General features: G+C 39.3%; 1 protein-coding gene across 3 annotated transcripts in view; it reads left to right on the plus strand.

Annotated features, from left to right (window-relative positions):
• The window catches only part of TECRL (trans-2,3-enoyl-CoA reductase like), a 67,798-nt gene extending 54,013 nt beyond the window's left edge, over positions 1–13,785 (plus strand). For 2 of the 3 annotated variants that reach the window (XM_056350489.1, XM_056350500.1), the window contains 7 exons: positions 728–833; positions 2,603–2,675; positions 4,746–4,789; positions 8,514–8,571; positions 9,878–9,963; positions 10,377–10,422; positions 11,991–13,785. In XM_056350489.1, the coding sequence (XP_056206464.1) occupies positions 728–833; positions 2,603–2,675; positions 4,746–4,789; positions 8,514–8,571; positions 9,878–9,963; positions 10,377–10,422; positions 11,991–12,118 (541 nt within the window). In that variant the 3' untranslated portion in view covers positions 12,119–13,785. The remainder of the gene's footprint in view (positions 1–727; positions 834–2,602; positions 2,676–4,745; positions 4,790–8,513; positions 8,572–9,877; positions 9,964–10,376; positions 10,423–11,990) is intronic. The other variant, XM_056350509.1, reaches the window with a different exon arrangement.
• Positions 13,786–18,540: the final 4,755 nt, after the last annotated feature.

Consider the following 18,540-nt stretch of genomic DNA (forward strand, 5'->3'; position numbering starts at 1 on the left):
AAGATAAAATGCCACCAGGAATCACTCCTGACATTTGTTTCTGAAACTCAGTCTCTATGAGCTGCAACTCATTCTTGGAAGCAAATCAGCAATGCCTGTTATTGTTTCATAATCTTCCTCAAAAGGGAATCAGTATAATAATTTCTACAACAATTACCTCATTTCTTTGTAACGGGCAACAAAAAAGCCATCAGAATGGATTAACTTTGCAACAAAATCTCATTTTGCGTCCACAAGGAAATGAAATACAAACTACCTCCATGCAGCTACTTGAGCTGGCAAAGGACAAGGAAACCATTCAGAAGATATTTAGAATGTTTTTAAATGTCAGGCACATCCTACAGGAGCACTCAGGTAGCCTTAAAACACGGGAGAGATCTTTTGGAAAAGCACAGCAGACGCCTGCTTGCATACACAGCTGTCCTGTTTTAATGTCTTGTCAGGGCTATGCATCACATTCAGAGCTCGAGGAGCTCTTTTCATTTCAAGGCTAGTAAAAAGAAGTTGCTTCCCTGCAAAATGAAATCAACTTTGTATAACACTGAAAATGATTCCATTAATCTTTGGTTCCAGATGCTTCAATTAAGGCAATATCTTAAATCTCATGATTTCAGTGTGACTGCAGTTTTGGAATATTAGTCCTTATTCCTTTTGTGACGTTAAATTGTGAAATAATAAAAAGCAGTCTTTCACTTACCTTAATTTCCTTTTTTTTTTTTTCTTCCAGCTTGGCCTGCTTCTGCCATTGTTTACACTACATCAGACATCTTCTGGAGACATTATTTGTTCACAAGTTTTCAGGAGGGCACACTCCTCTGAAAAATATGATAAAGGTGACAATGTGTTTATGATTCTGTGTAAGAGAGAATATCCTCATATCAAAGCAGTCTTTGGAAGAAGATAAGAAAATTAAAAAATAATTTATTTTCTAGCTCCAGAAATTACGGTTAATCAAAATACAAAAATAAGAAAAATTTCAGGGCCATGTCCCCAAGGACACCAATTGAAATCAATGTCCATTTTAGCTCCTGCATGTCAATGTCCACCTTGACTCATCCACCCAAGGGGCTAATTCTCATGTCCAGGATATTTTTCAGGCTGAATGCTATTTTATTATGAGATATGCTGCTGTGACATCTAGCAATGCTGACAGAAATCACACTCCACATCCTCAATGCAATATAAATACAGAGCAAGCAACAGGCTTTGCATTAGGAAACAAAATTCAAATTACAAGTAGAAAAAAACATACTGTTTTATAGATCGAGGCCTCAGGAAGGAAGATACTGAGCTAGCCTAAAGTCTGTCCTGCAAAGCCTCTTGAATTTCGACTGTGTGTCACTCATAGGCTTTCTTTTCTTTCCTTTCATGTACCCGGTCTTGGTCATTTTGTATCACCTTTCCTCCCACCCCATTCGGTGACCCGCCCTGTAAAACTTCTACAATATATTGAAGATTTTAGTGAAGGAGATAAATGTATGGCCATAACAGGTGGCTCAATTCAATTCCAGTCAGAAAGGAGTTAATAGGATACACAACTAGAGAAGTTTTACAATATACAACATGTAAGAGAAATAAAATAAAGTTAAAAAAAAAAAAAGAAAAGAAAAAGATGAATATAAGTTAAATGGCTTTGGAACCAGAGTACCATTTCCAAAGTGATTCATGCATGTGGGAGTTAAAAGACCCACAGTTACTGCTAGTTCCTTGTGTACCACGGGAGCGCTGCATAAAAAGATTAAAAAGAGAATGCCTGACTTGGCAGCCCTGCTTATGGGGTGGAGCTGTAGCCAGTACCAGCACACTGCTCTTCCCAAGAGGGAACTGAGAATGGGATCCTTAACTCAGACACACAGAAAAGCTTTATGCAGTCTCCAGGGTGGTTCTGGTTGGTTGGCTGGTGGGTTTTGGTTTTTCCTTGTACAAAGCATGGGAGCAGTGACCCCTATACAGAGCAAAACATGATCACATTCTCTCTGCTTGGGCTTTCCCAAGCCCACGGCTTCATTCATCAAGCAAAGGCAGCTGGGGTGCTGCTTTTCAACAAGAAGATGAACTGGGGCCGAATCCAATGGAGTAGGTGCAGTGTGTAACTCAATTATCTTTATAGGAACTGTGAGCCTTTATTTTGGTAGGGTTAAAGCAGGCCAATTCAGTTTTACCTCAGTTTGCCTCAGCTGGTTTAGTGTTCTGTTTGGCTAGTTCAATCTTGCTTGGAAATGCTGAGTTTAAGGTATAGTAACAGCTCAGCTGTGTTAACCAGCCCGAGACTTTTAGTAGTACAGCTGCTCTAACAATAGAGAAATGTGCCCTTCAGCAGCAGAATCAAATAAGAATTTCCTACAAGAGGCATAAACCACATTCAACATACATAAATACAACAACATACGTAGCCACACAATCTGTGACCTTTTAGGGTTCTTTTTTTAGTGGCTTCGTAGCATCTTACAAAGATCTATATTCTGTGACTCAAGAAGCTGCTGCAAAGTCTTGCAATGGTCATCTGGGTTTTGCACTTAGAATTTATATTTATAAAGTTATGGTTTGAACTTGCTTATCACCCTTTCTAACAACAACAAAAAAAATCTTTTGTCCATTCCAGGGCTGTGCCTTTTACTGGGGGTTCACTTCCTGGATTGCATACTACATCAACCATCCACAATATACGCCACCATGTATGTATAAGTAGCACACAAAACTGCTTGGTTTTAAAAAATTTTTGATATGCAATCTTAAGTCCTCCAAAAGCAGTAGATGTCCCCAACATGAGATCATATGACTAAACTAGTCAGAGATTAGCTTTTACTCCCTGCCAGAAGGAAGACTGTCATGTGGGAGGCTCTCCTGCTGTGTCACTGAATGTATGTTCCCATTCAGCAATGGTCAGTCGCTGTCGAGTTTTATGAACTGGAAATATTGCCCAATGGAGAAAACACAAAGATTGATACATTTTGCTCATCTTCACCATATATGTACTAAGAATGCAGGAGAGAACTAGTGCCAGCTCCATTTTCTTGGAGGCGATATTTGTTTGCTAAAGATACATCCTTTTCATGAAAATTAAGATTTGTGAGTGTGTGCGTGAGAAACCAGTAAAAGTCAATCAGATACTGATGCTGATAATGAAAAAAAATCCTGGTTTTTGCTTCTAGATGTCGTTTATCATTTTGTTCTTTCTCATTATATTTTATTGTTGCTCTGCTGTTTCTTCATTATTTTTTTTCTTCTTGTTTACTCTTTGAACTTTTGCTTCTTTTGAGCATAATTAGCGTAAGTTTTTTCCTGCTACTTTACTTTCCTTGCTACACCTTAGTTTTCCTTTTCCTCTGCATGTTATACTTATTTATGCACTTTAGGAACAAAGGGTTTGCTTTGCCATTTTTATTTACACTCAGTTAAATTACTAATTTTTTTAAATCAGAAATTTCTCCTACATGGCACCTGTTTTCCTTTCAAAATAACACAGAAGTTCTGTTTCAAAATTATGTGATTCTTTGAAAGACAGCTGAATTTAGTGTGGCTTTAAGAGTAACGCTACAAACAACGTTGAAACTTTCCCAGACACAGGTTTTAGCAGTCCAGATCATCAAATCACTAGGTGCAGCTTCTTTATAAAGGAAACCATTAGTTCAGGACACAGCATTCCAACACAGAAAACATTCATAAGTACTTCTAATTGCTTGCCACCACCTTAAAATGACAATTATAGGTCCATTGGTCTAATGCTGGAGATCACCAGCCCTCTGGCATAGTTATCTAGATCAGTAAAATGTTGGTGGTTTGTTTTTGATGCGGCAGCAGGTGACCTCCACAGCCATACCCAGAGATGGCGAGTTTGGGGACAGGTAAGGAAAGGCAAGCAGGGAGTTGCAGAATGCTATGCAGGCATGGTAAATTAAACCAGGCTGACAGAAGGCCCATGGAAAACATCTGCTTAGCAGCTACAGACTCGCAGGTTGACATGCTCTGGTTGTTCTGAGGAGGAGTTTTAGAGCATGCCGTTGGAGCCATAGAGGAGTCATGTGCCAGCCAGAGAAAAAGGGTTCTCAAAAGTAAAGGCTCGATGAGACATGGTCAGGGAAGTGAGGTACGTACACGTGGTCTGTGGCCCTCAGCCACGACCAAGGTTTACTTGAGAACTGTAAACCTTTGGAGACAAACATGGTACAGCACTACAGTGGTCTGTGGACAACATCAAAAAGGAGAGGGCAGGTAAAGAGCACATAAAAATTGAAAAGGCGAAATATATTTCTTGCATGGTGAGACTGTGAAGCAGATAGTGGCTATATAGTAAAACCTTACTACTGTGTCACTACTAAAAACAAAAAAAAGTAATGGATAGGTTATGTCTTGGGTTCTCTGCTCAGGCAGATAAAACGGCCTATGGATAAGACTGTGATACCCAGCCTGGTTCTGCCACTGACCTTCACTTCATCCCTCCCCTTGTCTTTCCAAGAACCTTAACACCACCAACTGCATTGACAAAGCACTTAGATATATGAAGCTGAGAAATACCAGAAAAAGTTAGGTGAAAACTGCCTTGAGATTAGTGGCGAAGAGACTGGCATTTCTAGAGTGATGTTATTATTTGCATTCTCCTCATATTGTGTGTGATAATATCCATTCTTTCTGCAGACCCTGTCAGGAAAGAAGTATTTCTGCTCGTCAACACTAGATTAATTTCACCTATATCAAACCATGTGCTTACTGTAAAATGCAATTTATAATTTTGTCCTATTTTCTAGCATTTGGCCACAGACAAATTTCTTTTGCTGCTCTTGCTTTTCTGGTATGTACAGAAATAACTTTTATTGATGATAGCGAAATAGGAGTAACTCACGATTTAACAAAATGCAATAACATCACATGCATTTGTGTGTACATATACATCCACACTCACAACCCTGTGTCCTTTGACTGGATTTAGTGATAATCGATTAAGATTTCCAGGCCAGGAAGTCTCCTAATACTATTTACCTATACAGAGCTTAATGTGAAATACTGTATCTGACTGCCATGAGAACATCATCAACAATATTACTACTCATAATTTTGTGTAAAACCACTAATATTTAGACAGATTGAAAACTGCCATTTTTAAAACACTGAAGAATTACATCCTAAGCAGACTTTGCAATAGTGCTGTGTACCCTGACTAATTTAACCTCAACAGCTATTAAAACCAACAAAACCAATTGCTGCCAAGGCGGGTTAAGTCAAGAGAAAGCGCAGGTGACAAAGGGTGGCCGAGACTACTGAAACTCATGTTTGAATGAAGATAACTGTATAGTAAGACAGAGACTCAGTAAGAAATTCTCATGTGGAAATGTATATTCTCTTCCACCCTCTGCGGGAATTGCACTTGGAAATGCTGAGTGTTGACTTACCCAAGCAAACACGGGTCAGTAGCCAAAACAGCCTCTTTGAAAATCAGATACAGATCAGTTTCTAGAAACATAACAGGAAGGTGGGACAGGTAACATGTTTAGGTTCCTTCAGGCAAACACTCTTCAAAAAATCATTCAAATAACTCCTTAGCAATATTTAAATGCTTTCGCAAATTGAGACGCTTAAAGATCATATTTTTGGCAGTGTTTGTTTCTGGGGTTGTCCATGCAGTTCTCAGCTTTTCCTGCCGTAATAAGCTAAAGCAAAGACAAGCAAAATAGTCATATGAAGAAGTTCATACCCTCAATGAGGCTCTACAGTTGAAAGCAATAATCCTGTACTAGGAGACAGGAGATTTTGGCAGCAGCAGGCAGTAGTGCATCCAGAGCCTTACTGTCTGCCCTTCCTAAGCTCAGGGGTTGCTTGAAACCAAGCAAACCATTTGCCTGCATACTCAGTGTTACCAATAAAACTTGTCCCTGTCAAAATCTCTGCATAGAAAAAGCCTCCTTGTCTAATGAAACATCCTTCCCCCTGTCAGTGTAACACACCCTGCTATAGCTTTTAGGGAAAACGCTGCCATCAAGCAGAGAGATGAGTCCTGCCGGGGGAATTTGCTATAACTATGGCCATCCCCTTCAGATCTGCATCAGCACCTGCTCTGTGGTCTGAATTCTTGCAGCTTTATTGAGAACTTCCTACCCATGGAGACTCAAAACGTTTCCCTTTCAGATCTTGTTCTGGCAGGTTCCCAGACAATTAATTTGAAACAGCAGTCTACAAAATAAAATAGTTTGAAGCTGTTTTCACAGTTTTCTAAAACATATGAACAAAATATTTGGAAGATTTCTTCTTTTCCCCTCTTTTATGGCTTGTCTTTATTACATATCCTGATTTAAGTATATACATCTGCAGCTGCTGTAAAAAATAGTACTGAGTGATTTGAAGAGTGTCAACAAGCCTGTCTGAAAGATTCTCATATTTAGAGAAATTACTCAGAGCTTTGCAGGGACGTTGTTCTCATAAGATACACATGGAATATAAAGAGGGGGAACAGTATGTAGGCTTCAATATTTTATCATCATAAATATGATAAGCCTTTTTTTCTGCTGTTCCCCACTGCCCCATATTTTATATCTGAGACACTAAGGACTAGCTTACATTTAGCAGTACATCTTGATATAGAACATTAGCAGCCACATTTCTAAAGCGGAACAGAACTAATTACAGCAGAATGCAGCTGCAGAGTCAAAGGTAAGCCAATAAAAATCCCTGCAGAAATGCCCTTTGCTTGTTTTACTTAAATGGATTATAGAATTAGTAGGTGTTAACTATAGTGTGTGACTCTCTCTTGCTCCACAAGAATATGAGCATTGCACATTTCAGTATGTTTCACAAAAACACTTCTAGCTTTGAAACTTTTTTCTTTAAAATAATAGTAATCAGAAAAAAATCATGTTTCTAGCTCATAATTGGAAGTATGCAAATTAAAATTACTTCTATTGCTATGGCTAGAATTACAGCTTCTGATATGGCATTTTATAATAGAATTTCCTTTTCTGGCTATTTAGTGTTTTACATCTGGTGTTTGTGATAGATGAGAGCCAGTTAATTGTAATTAAAAAACACAAAAGGACTGCAGGATTTGACCCAAGACTACATATCCATGCAGAGTAACAGCTTTGCTAATAGACCTGATTTACACTTTCCTAACAAACCCCATAGAAATCTCTGCCAAAAAAGGGAAAATTTTTCAGCATTGCTATCTACAATGTTCTTCCAGATAATGGCACATTTCAATATAAAATGAAGTTACATATTTCTTTCAATTGGTTTTAATTGAAGTTTGTTATGGATGACTTTCAGAATTAGCTTAAAAATTACAATCATATTTCTTTTTTTCTGCATTAGTTTTGTGACTTTATACTTTTAAGGTCTCTAGGTTTTAGCACTCTTCCTTTTTATTTTAATTTTTTAAGTTTTTCCAGCTTTGCAAAATTTAGAATGACAAATGATATAAGAAAACACAACTTTTTGACACTGTGGGTTTTTTCAGTTTGAGAGGAGAAATCAGTCTTCAAACCCAAAAATGAACAAAAATGTTCAGTTCAGCCTGAGACTGAAATGTATATAGCATTTTGATTTTCTTTGTAAAGCAGGGGAAACATGAAAAGCATAACATTAGATTGTTGTACTGACAGACTTTCTTTTTCAGGAATAGAAACAGGTTTTCCTACCAGTTCCCACTTTAAATATGGGTACTAATTGGTTTTGATTCTACAGTAGTTGTAATTGATGAAGTACTGAAAGCCACAAGCAAATGTGAAATCACCTTGTACTACATGCTGTATAACCCACCCGGGAGACATGGTGTGTCTTCCAAAGATTTAAACCATATAAATATTAAAGACCAAGTTTGAGAGGTTGGTTAGGGCTGGACATGGTATAACCAGAGAGCAGCAGAACCAGGAATAATACCAGTCCTCTTCATTTATCAATTCCTGACTGCTTTCCATTTGACCAGCCTGCCCTTCAGAGAAACACTGCCTTTTTATTCACCCTGTATTTCCTTCCTCTGCGACATACCTAGAGAACTGGTTTCTGTGCTTTGTAACCAGCGTTAACAGAGGTGCTACGCTGAACACCTTTGAAAGTGTGTGTAGGAAGAGGGTAGGCACATTAACTCAGGACATCTTTACGAAACCAGTGGTCAACTTTTCACTTGCTGCTTTGCAGTCTGGGTTAAATCCAAATCCTGACAAGGATGTTGAGTTCAGAAAAGTATCTTGCTAAATTCCTTAAACCCCAGGGAGCCTTTTGGATCTCCCCCGACCAAAGCATGCTGCACATGCTGCGCATGGGAACCACGCTGAAGGCTTGCCCGCACTGAGCTGTATGGAGTTGAAGCATTGACTTAACCCCAGGCTGCACCCACGATGCTCACTAGACACTTGTGTGTTTGACAAAGATCACAGAATGTATTTCCCATGGGCGAGTCATTTCAGAGTACATATTTTCTGGATACAGAGATTAAGTTGTAATAGGGGATTCTGATTATGCACTGAATCGCAGTTACCACAGCATTTTAAGCATATGACTGAAAATATGGTTTTAATGTCTTGCAGATGTGCGAAGCTGGAAATCACTTTATCAACGTAGCTTTAGCTCACCAAAATCATTCAGGTCTGTCTTTGTTTCCTGTCTATTTAAGACTGAAGTGTGTTTAACCTATCCATCTTCTGCTAGTATACAGTAATTTATATATCTACATCCACAGAATAAAGAAAGATGAAGTAGGTACCATGCCATTGGTATAACATCTTCAAAATAAATGTGGTGACAAGGATACATTAGCAACAATGTTGTTGCTCCAAAGCTTATAAAAAATTTATCTTAATTAGACACAACTGCAATTTAAATATGGATTTAAACATGGAAGTTCTCTAAAGCATCCTGTTGGCTGACAACAGAGGATTCCATTTTAAATGTTTCAAAAGCTTTTAAATTAGATTGCAGAGTTTTTAGATACGTGCATCTCGTGCAAAGATACACACACAAATACACAAAGGCAGACTCATGAATACCTACATAGGCAACAATGTATAGGTATGCGCTTAAAAGGCTGCTCCAAGCAAGGGTTTTCAGGATCTTTCATACCATGAGAATTAAAGTTACACTATATACACTAGAAAGTAAAATATATATTATCAGATAATAATAGTGTCATTTCCCACTATAACATGCTATTCAAGAAAATACTTCACCACAGTGTGATTAACTGCACACACTGAAGTCAGTTTCTATTCTGGAAAGCTTTTGATGTGCTGTGGTTAGGCAGGTGCTTACGCTGTTTGTTGCAAGGGGCGTAATTCAGGTACAAGCAGCAAGAGCCAAATAATTAATCTACATGTTCAGTGCCTACAAGTATGAAAGATAGCATTGTTACCAGAACTTAAAAATGAAGTGTTGCATGTGGCATTTTGTGTGAGCATTACCAGTGACTGTAGAGTCATCCTGTTAGCTCTGGAGTTGTTTTCCTGTTCTACTCTGGGATGAAGGATGAGGACGTGAGAAGGGACAGGTTCATGTCCCCGAGTCAGGCTGCGTAAGACACAGCTGCATCATTTATATCCCAGAAGAGTGCCCTTAGCCCTCACCTGCTGGCTAGTCTGCATTAAACTACTTGTCTCTCTCTTCCTCTGAACAAAGGTTGCATCCTTTGGACATGCCAAACCTTCCTGTAGAAGCTGATACATGGCTCACTAAGCAGTATTCTCACTAGGATAAATACAGCTTTTTCTGTCTCAAAAGATTTCACAGAAACTTTTCTAACAAGTTGTACTCTGGGAGCGCTGGGCAAGGGGAGGGCTGTTACACAGACAAGTTGTGATAAGGGTCAGTTCCCCTTTCTATATGGAAACTGGTTTTATCAAGTTGTGTTGTTTTCTTTTTTCTTTTTTTCTTTTCTTTCTTTTTTCCTTTCATAAAGGTAGTAAAGCCTGTTTTCCAAGTCCAACCTACAACCCCTTCACATGGCTTTTCTTGCTGGTATCCTGTCCCAACTATACATATGAGGTACGTGACTTTCTTCTGCTTATATGTAAAGAGTAGGTGGTTACTGTGTTTCAGCCACTGGCTGCAAAAAATCTGCACCTCCATGCAGTTCCCTCTGCACATCTATCATTATGTTCCGTATGTCAGAGTCTCCTTGCTCCACAAATGTTTCTCCACCAGTCCCTTCTCTTCCCTCACATCAATATCATGATTGTTGTGTATATTCCCCTCCACTGCAGACTCTCCAGTGATCCAAGAATTTACCACCCATGTCTTTACCCCATCCAGCACACTGGGGGGCTCCTTTCTAGCTATTTTTCCTCTCCCTCTTCCAGTATAAGTGTCATGCTCTTCTTCCAGGGGAAGCTTTTGAAAACTTGCCCTTTTGCTTTACATAAATTATACAATTAACAGTGCGTTTTTCTTTGCAACAGGTTGGTTCTTGGATTAGTTTCACAGTGATGACACAAACCCTGCCAGGTAAGTTTGAAACAGAATGAAGATAGCCTGTACATTGTTGTATGTGGAAGTGCATTCTGGAAATCTAAAATTTGCCAAAAAATTTATAGCATACGAAATACTGACATCAAATCCCCCTTGTGATGTGACTGTATAAACCTTCAAAGTGTTACCCTCAGAAAGCTGCAGAGTGTCATGCTAGTATAACACCTTCTTTTGATCAAAACCAGCTCTCTGCTTTTTGTGAAATATTGTTGTTTCTTCTGTTTTCACAGTGAAAGCAGACTTTGAAATTTAGAAAAAGAAAAAAAGTTGTATTCTTCATTACAGTCAATCATTTTTGATATAGGAATTTTTTTTTTTTCATTGTAAACCTGGAATAATACTTCTAATAGGGAGAGGAAAACAGAAGTATTTAGTATTTCAAAAGAGGAAAGAGACATGTTCCTGGCAACATTTCCCCATTTGCTTATATCAGGCAGCCAGCTTGTAACAGCAGTCTGCTAGTAGCATTTGCAACTCCTGCTCAGTACTTTCCTGCATCTTTAGAGACTTAAAGACCCATACAAATATGGTCCCTGGGACTGAGATTCTCCAGACCATTCATTTTTTAATTATTTTTGCATTCCAAACCAGAAACTTATAAAAGCTACTTGCAAAAAGTAGCCTCGTGGTTTAAAAAATGAAAAAGAAAGAAATTTCAAAAGTGGATTAAAGTGCATCATGAAAAAATTAAACTTTTAAATTTTTTTGAAAAAATAAAACATTTTTGTGCTTTAGGCTCTGGTATGGAAATGACCTGAAAGTTTGGGGACATTGTAGGACTGCATTTACAAAGGCAGGGAGCAGCAACATACACAGCACACTCATCCTTGCTGTAATTGTCCCAAACATAACTTGACCAGATAGCCTAATGAATGTTTCTGATGCAGCACCTCATTTTAAGGAAGAAAGGATAATGAATTTGCAAAAAGTACCTGTAAAAGCATTCCCCATTTGGTGCCACTCATCCCAAAGGAAGAGGCACTCAAAAGACCACTTACTGGCTCCTGACAACCACAGTAGGGGCCTGGGCATCTCTGGTTGTTGTGAGACCTCACTGCCAGGCAGCTAAATCTATTTGTGCACCTACTGCCTGCTTCCCCCAGGGCTGAGCTCTCCCTCCATGCAGCAGGGAGTTACGGCACCGATCCCAAGTTACAGTTCGGAGCTGGAGGAAAAAAACAAGAAGTGTTGCAGGACAAAAGCAAACCAGAAAAATAGTCGAGGTCATGGGTAATTCTGTGTTGAGATGGCACCATGCCCAAGGAGGCCTTGGGATTTATGGTGAAGTCATAGGTGATACAGGGCATGTCTAATAGATGTGCATATTGTCTGTGTGAATTCTGATGCAGAGGCTGAGCCTCAGGCTATGGTATATCAGTAACTGCAAGGCTGCAAGAGCAAGGGCACAGTTAACCTGTATCTGCCCACAGAAGGGACTACTGCAGACTTTTCCATAAACCCTCTTGTATGCACAGAAACAGCCACTGAAAGAACAGACATGATCTTTTTTTTTTTTTTTTTCCCCTCTCTCTTATTCCTTGTAGTTGGCATTTTTGCTTTCCTGATGGTCATCCAGATGTCTCTCTGGGCCCAGAAAAAACACAAGCTATATCTGAAGAGGTTTTATCCAGAGGTGCGGAGAAAAGCAGCTATGATTCCTATCATCTTCTAAGCTCTTCACAAGAACTGAAGCCTAAGTGTACAGTTCAAGAGCTAACTCAGAGTAAATGAGCCATTTCATTCAGTAACCAAAGTGGATCAGAGGAAGAACTACTGGATATCTTTTTCAGAAAATTAACAGTTCAAGACGAACAGCTTTTAATTAAGTGATAAAATGTAGCTCTTGAATTCTTGGTTCCTGCTAGAAGATATGATTTAATTAGATTTTCTGTAATGGAGCTAATTGGGAAGGGACAAGAAAATTGCTTATATTGAATGTTAGGCTAGATATTTAACTGGTGTAAATGGGCACAGATGCTGTTAAAATTAATGAATAGAGCTCATCTGCATGCATTCAGGTCTGGTGATTTTAAGGTTCAGTGTTAGATGTTGACGAGAGCCTTGGATTTTTGCATCAGATGTTTCACAGCCCTATTTTTATTAAAAGGCACAGAAACAGCACGTTCTGCCTCGGCTCCCCTAAAGCATCACATCAAAGAACGACCACTATGCTGTTGACACAGTCTAGTCCAGCTTTACAAGGTTTTTCTTTCTTTCTTTCTCTGTAATTGAATCTCATAGCAAATTGTTCAATACAAGTTGGCTTAAATTGATCATTGCAGAGAGGTCTGGCTTTCTTTCATTTTCAGGTAGGCAGATCAGACCTATGATTGCAGGATGGGACTGTTTATGAGGTGCTTCCCATCTTGCTACTAATTTGCAGCATGTCCTTAGGAACATCATTTAAGTCCATTCCCCTTTCTCACATTGAAAAGTTCTGGAAATAGCAAAAGACTTTCTGGACTAACAAGCACATTAAGATCCCCTTGTTCAGTGCCCAGCTGCATCCAGACACCATTCACCTTGTTTGTATTAAGCACTGTGAAATCCTTGGGCAGAAGGTGAATCAGAGTACAGCTCATTATCGAAAAAGGAAAGAGATCCTGCCAAATACATTTCAGTCTGTATCTGAACTGTTTCAGATGGACTCTGCTGAAAGGTTTCAGCTCTTGCTTCAGTTTGGTCATTCTCTATCTGCTACTTTGCTTTCCATTACGTTATTTTTTAAGATATTCTCTGGGCTTTTTATTCAAGTCTTGAAAACTCTTTTAGCTCCATTTGCAAATCAGAAATCAGTGGCATCTATGTCATGCAGAAGTATAACTTTAGTTACACAGAGAAAAAAAAAAACACCCAAACCCAGAACTACTTCAGCCAGCAAGTATTAAGATATGGAGAGTTGGGGCATTAAGTCCAGTTTTCATTCTATTTCTGTTGCAAATTTATCAATGTCTTTTGACTCCCTTAGGCTACTGAAAAAGCTTGCCTAAAGAACTTCATAATCATTAGAGAAACACTGCAGTGCACAAGCAAGGCAGGCAATTTGTCTCCTAAAGGCACTGTTATCTTTGCACCAGCTCAAGCTGGTTCTAACAAAGTTAATTTGCCCAGTAAACTGGGTTCATATCCCTTTTCTAATGTCTAACTTGCAACACTTGCCCCTATTAGCCACGGTAACTCAATTTCGTCTTAGTAATGTAAATAAATCACTTTCCATATTTTTGAACTTGTAACCTGTGAACAGCTAAAACTTTTTACTCCTCTCAATGGAAAACTCAAGTCACAGTGAACATTCAGTTCTCTAACCCAGACTGCTAATAAAGATCTATTTTTGAAAAATTTTCTGTGCTCTTTAGTCCTTATATCTAACAACAATATTTCTGAAACTCATTTTTTCCAAGCCAGTGTTAGATGTGTGAGTGAAGACTGCTGTCTATTTTTTTGATCCAGCTACTGGGATTGTTTTCATTTAATGTTTACTGAATGTCTCATTTTAGCAATGTTCAAGTTTAAAATAGTTCATGTGGGAAGGTAACTTGCCAAAATTACTTACTTATCTGTTCACCTCTTGATTACAATAGCTGCAGTTTTAAGTCTGTTCAAGGCATGTTTCCAGAGAGATTCCAATCGCTAGGAGCACGGTTCCTATTCAGTAGTCGGCTTAGGCAAAGGAAATACTTCAGGAATTGTTTACCTTCCTGCTTATTAGTTGATCATTTGATACATGGAGTGTGTGGGAGAAGGGTTTTGGCTCCTGTAGTAAACTACAGTTTTAAAATGGGGTTAAGAGCAAACACTAGCTAAGAATAAATGAAGATACATTACAGAAGACTGTCACAGATAAACATGGCAGATATTTTGAGTTTCACCAATGGGGTGTTGACCAGCTAAAATTGTTGTCAACAGTGTTAAATGACTCCACAAATAGCAATAAATCAACATCCTGTACCTTCACAGATCTTTCTGTGTTCCTCTGCCCTCTCTGATTTTCAGGGCAAGTTCCATGTGATTAGAACAGGTAAGTTCATAGAATCGTAGAATGGTTTGGGTTGGAAGAGCCTTAGAGATCATCTGACATGGGTAGGGATACCTTCCACCGCACAAATTCCTGGCATGGGGGGCATGTTTTGCTTTTAAACAAAAAGTATATGAAAATGGTCAGCCTTTGTTTTGATGAATATTTTGAAGGCCTTGCTTTTTTTTTTTTTTTTTTGGGGGGGGGGGGGAGCAGAAAACCCCCAAGCAAACAAAAAAGCCTAGACAAAAAGTGAGTATATTAACTACATAAAAAGTTGCAATTGACAGTGATTTTAGCCAGAAGCACCATGAACCTTTTGAACCAAAACAATTGTTGCCACAGAAACATTTTCCTGAGAGTTTTTCATGCCTGTGCTGATTACCTGGGGGAAAATAATGCCTTACTGAGCTCTAAATATACTGGGACTTCTTGTATTAGGGGCTGATGAGGAAGCAAACAGTTAACTGCAAATTCCTTTGGCAATATTTTCTCTTAAGCACAGACCTAAATTCTTCAGAGCCAACAGCAGAAGGAAGGCACGGGCAATGCCACACTACTACCAGAATGTCATCGTGTTTCAGGGTCAAAGGGAAGGAGTCAATGCCCAGGATGAGCCATCAGATGCAGCTGGGGTAGTTGTTTCCCACTTTGGCCAATCTTAATATAGAGCCGCTTCACAGGCATTGCTAAGGCTGTCACCATTCCAGTGCACTGGATACACCGGTGTCCCTGGAAAAGGGAAAATTAGTGGGACAACATGAATTACATTTTGCAATCCTGCTTCTCCATGAGGGCCATGAAATCCACTACATGCATCCAGTTTGCCCCTTTGAGCTTTTCTGATGCGTTTTCCCTCAGTTTCTGCATCTGAAAAGGTGGCAGACTGCAGGGCAGTGATCCGCTCCCTGTGGTGCTCTGCCCTTGCTTTGCTCCCAGGGCCAGCCTGAACTGTCCTGTGGCTTCTGTCTGCCCCAAAGCTTTCCTGACAGCTTGCAGAGGTGAGTTACAGCATCTGTCACAAAAGGCAGGAGGCAGCAGCACTGTACAGCAGAGAAACCGAGTGGCTGACGTTGGAGACACGTTCTGGTTAGACGTGAGGAGCTGGTGCAGCCAGTGGCACAGCTGGGCCCCCAGGTGCAGGGGCAATTCCTGCTCAACACTCCTCAGAAGCTGGGCTGTCTAAGCCAAGAGACCGCAAATAAAGCAAGATACAGAGATACTGGGCCTACTAAACAACAGTTTTTGCAGGGGTTGTGTAAAAATAAATCAGTTGAAGTACTAATGCATTCTTACTGGCCTGCCCGACCAGGACTGTGCAGACGGCATTGCTCAGCCTGTGGGCTCAAAGCGTATCTCAAAATAGTTGCTTCCTAGTCCACCTGGAGAGACTGCTCAACATCCAGGTCCCTCTGTGTTCACCCTGCAGCTTACAGCTGGGTTTCTGCTGTGATCCTCCAGATGGGCGAGGCCAACATTTCCCAAGTACTTCCCAAGACTTTCAAATTTAGGAGCCTAAAATTAAACCTTCAGACACGCAGCTCCGCACGTTTGTGGCCTGCTCTTGCCATGAAATGCCAGCCTGGAAAAGAGCGGGCACCAGCTCAGGCTTCTTGGTGGCACGGGGAGATGTTGTGATGGGGAACTGAAGTGGCAGATGCTCCTGCACACAACTTGGCAGCCTATATTTGGATTCCCAGTTTGAAAAAGCCCTTAAGACCCAGCCATATGCTTGTCTTATAAGATGGTTACCACATCTTCGCAGCTGACAGAACTGAAAATTATCTCAGTGATTTCGTATTTCCATAGGGAAAGCAGAGCTCAAAAGGACACCGAAAGCAGAAATCAAAAAAAGGCAGATGGTCATCCTTTTTTAAAGATGCTATTACCATCAAAATATCTTGTACTTTCCATTGTTTTGTATAAAGAAAATTACTCTAAATTGGCTTTTATCACACTAGGAATTGAGATAAAGCAGCCCGATATCAAAGTAGTTCTGTGAAAGAGAGCCCGCAGTGATCGCTAAATATAATAAAATAAAAATCACTGAATGTGAAGACTTCTAAAGCACACTATAAGAGGAAGAAAGCTACAGGAAAGCAAGAGACTATTTATCTATTTATAGTTTTAACAAGTGCTGCTGAACTAAAAATTAATTCAAACCATAAAGAGTTTTTCAGCAAGCTAATATTTTCCACATGATGCTTTATTGGCTTTCCCTTTTCTATATTTTCCTAAGCACAAGCTTTGTCTTCCAGCGATATTTCCTGTCATTAACATTCATGAAAGCTTTTAGAGAAACTCACTGTATGCCTGTTCCAGTGTTCCACAGATAAACGTAAATGAAGTGTTGTGCTGTCATTGCACACAGATTAGTATCTACATGAATAATATTTTACTATGAAAACCCAGGTTTATCATAGGTGAGTGTCTAAAGGCTGCTGTATAGCTACGATTAAAGGCAATTTTCACATCACACATATTTAGCATCACAGAAAAATGTTTATTTTAATGGTCTCTGCACATCTTCAGCCATATGTGACTCAAATATACAACTCTTTCTACAGGTATGGGAACCAACAGCGATCTGTCCCAGACCTTTATTATGGTCCCAGTGTTTGGTTATTTATTTGTCTAGTACACCAAAGGCTGGCTTTCACCCGGCTCTGCCCTGTGGGAAGATCTGAGAAAATATTTTCTTGTCTATCTTGTCTGACTGGACAAGCAGATGTCCAGGTGAGGAGCATCAGTCACTGAGTGACTGCAATAATACACACTGAATTTCCTTGCAATGTAATAGTCAATCTAAAACCTCTTTTCCAAAGGAAAAGGCAAGTTAATGGGTCCTCAAATATATGCTTTTAGATTTAAAATATCTAGCACATATTAACACCTCCCAGAATACCCAGGCTTCTAACATATACCTGCTTTTATCTAACTTCTAAAGCCTTTGAAGACTGAGGAACCAAGTAAGAGGAAATAATTTATAGGTAAAAGAAATACGATAAGGGTGTTCAAGAATACTAATTAATTCCTTATTTTAAAAATCAAACTTCACATCTTTTGTCAAAGAAATCTGATTGTTAGCCAGGTTCCTCCTAAAACACAGTATTATTCCTGTGAAAAAGTAATATCGCTCTACTAGCAATCCCTTTCATTGTTCTGAGTACCCAGCCATACTCAGTAAGAAAGGCGTTTATTTTAAAACTACAGATTTCACCATTTGGGGGCTCTTTTGAAGCACTACAGGACAGGCTCCAAAGAAAACAGATGATATTAAACATTCTTTTCCTTTCATTCATACCGAAAAGTTGATGAGTTTTCAGTTGACTGGTGAAACATTGTGACACTAAATTATAAAAGAAAAAAATATTTAAAGGATTGTCCCTCTCCTCAAGACAAGAATAGAAAAAAAAAAAGGTACTTTCTGTCTTTTCTATTAATAATATGAGGCCATTTCCCAGGTTCAAGGGCATCCTTGCAGAAGGAAACATTGATTAGAGAGCTGGAAGGACCAGAATGTGGTCACAGCGTGCTTTCAGGGATTAGCAGCTATGTCTTTTTGGAAAGAAATTTCACTCTTTCTGACAACTGAGCTTGACAGAAATGGATTAAAGATGACACATCTCCAATGTTGTATCTAATGAAAAACAAAGTACCTATTCTTAAACCAGCAGGGAATATTTGTCACATATACAAACACTGTATTCTTCCACTCTCTGCTTTACATCATCTCTTTGCAGAAGGTGCTTTGCATTTGGACCTGTATGCTTTTCATTCTAACTCTTAATTACCTGTTAGAGCTTTGACATACTCAGTGATACTGCGAGAAAATCAGCTGTTGATTTCAAAACACTAAGGATGAAGAACCTATCTATACACTGTCAACCAATTTCAGCCCTATTGCCCCACACATATGTGATTATTTAGCTGCCATTTTCAGATATCCTTCCAATAACCACATGAAGCATTACGCCGTTCTTGTTCACAGACTTGCCAAACATCCCACCTTAATCCAGTTGCAAAGCACAGAGCTAAATCATGAAGACATGAATTGCAATACTCTTCACTACCTGAGC

Source organism: Falco biarmicus, chromosome 1 (assembly GCF_023638135.1).
Source record: "Falco biarmicus isolate bFalBia1 chromosome 1, bFalBia1.pri, whole genome shotgun sequence".
Classification (NCBI taxonomy): Eukaryota; Metazoa; Chordata; class Aves; order Falconiformes; family Falconidae; genus Falco; species Falco biarmicus.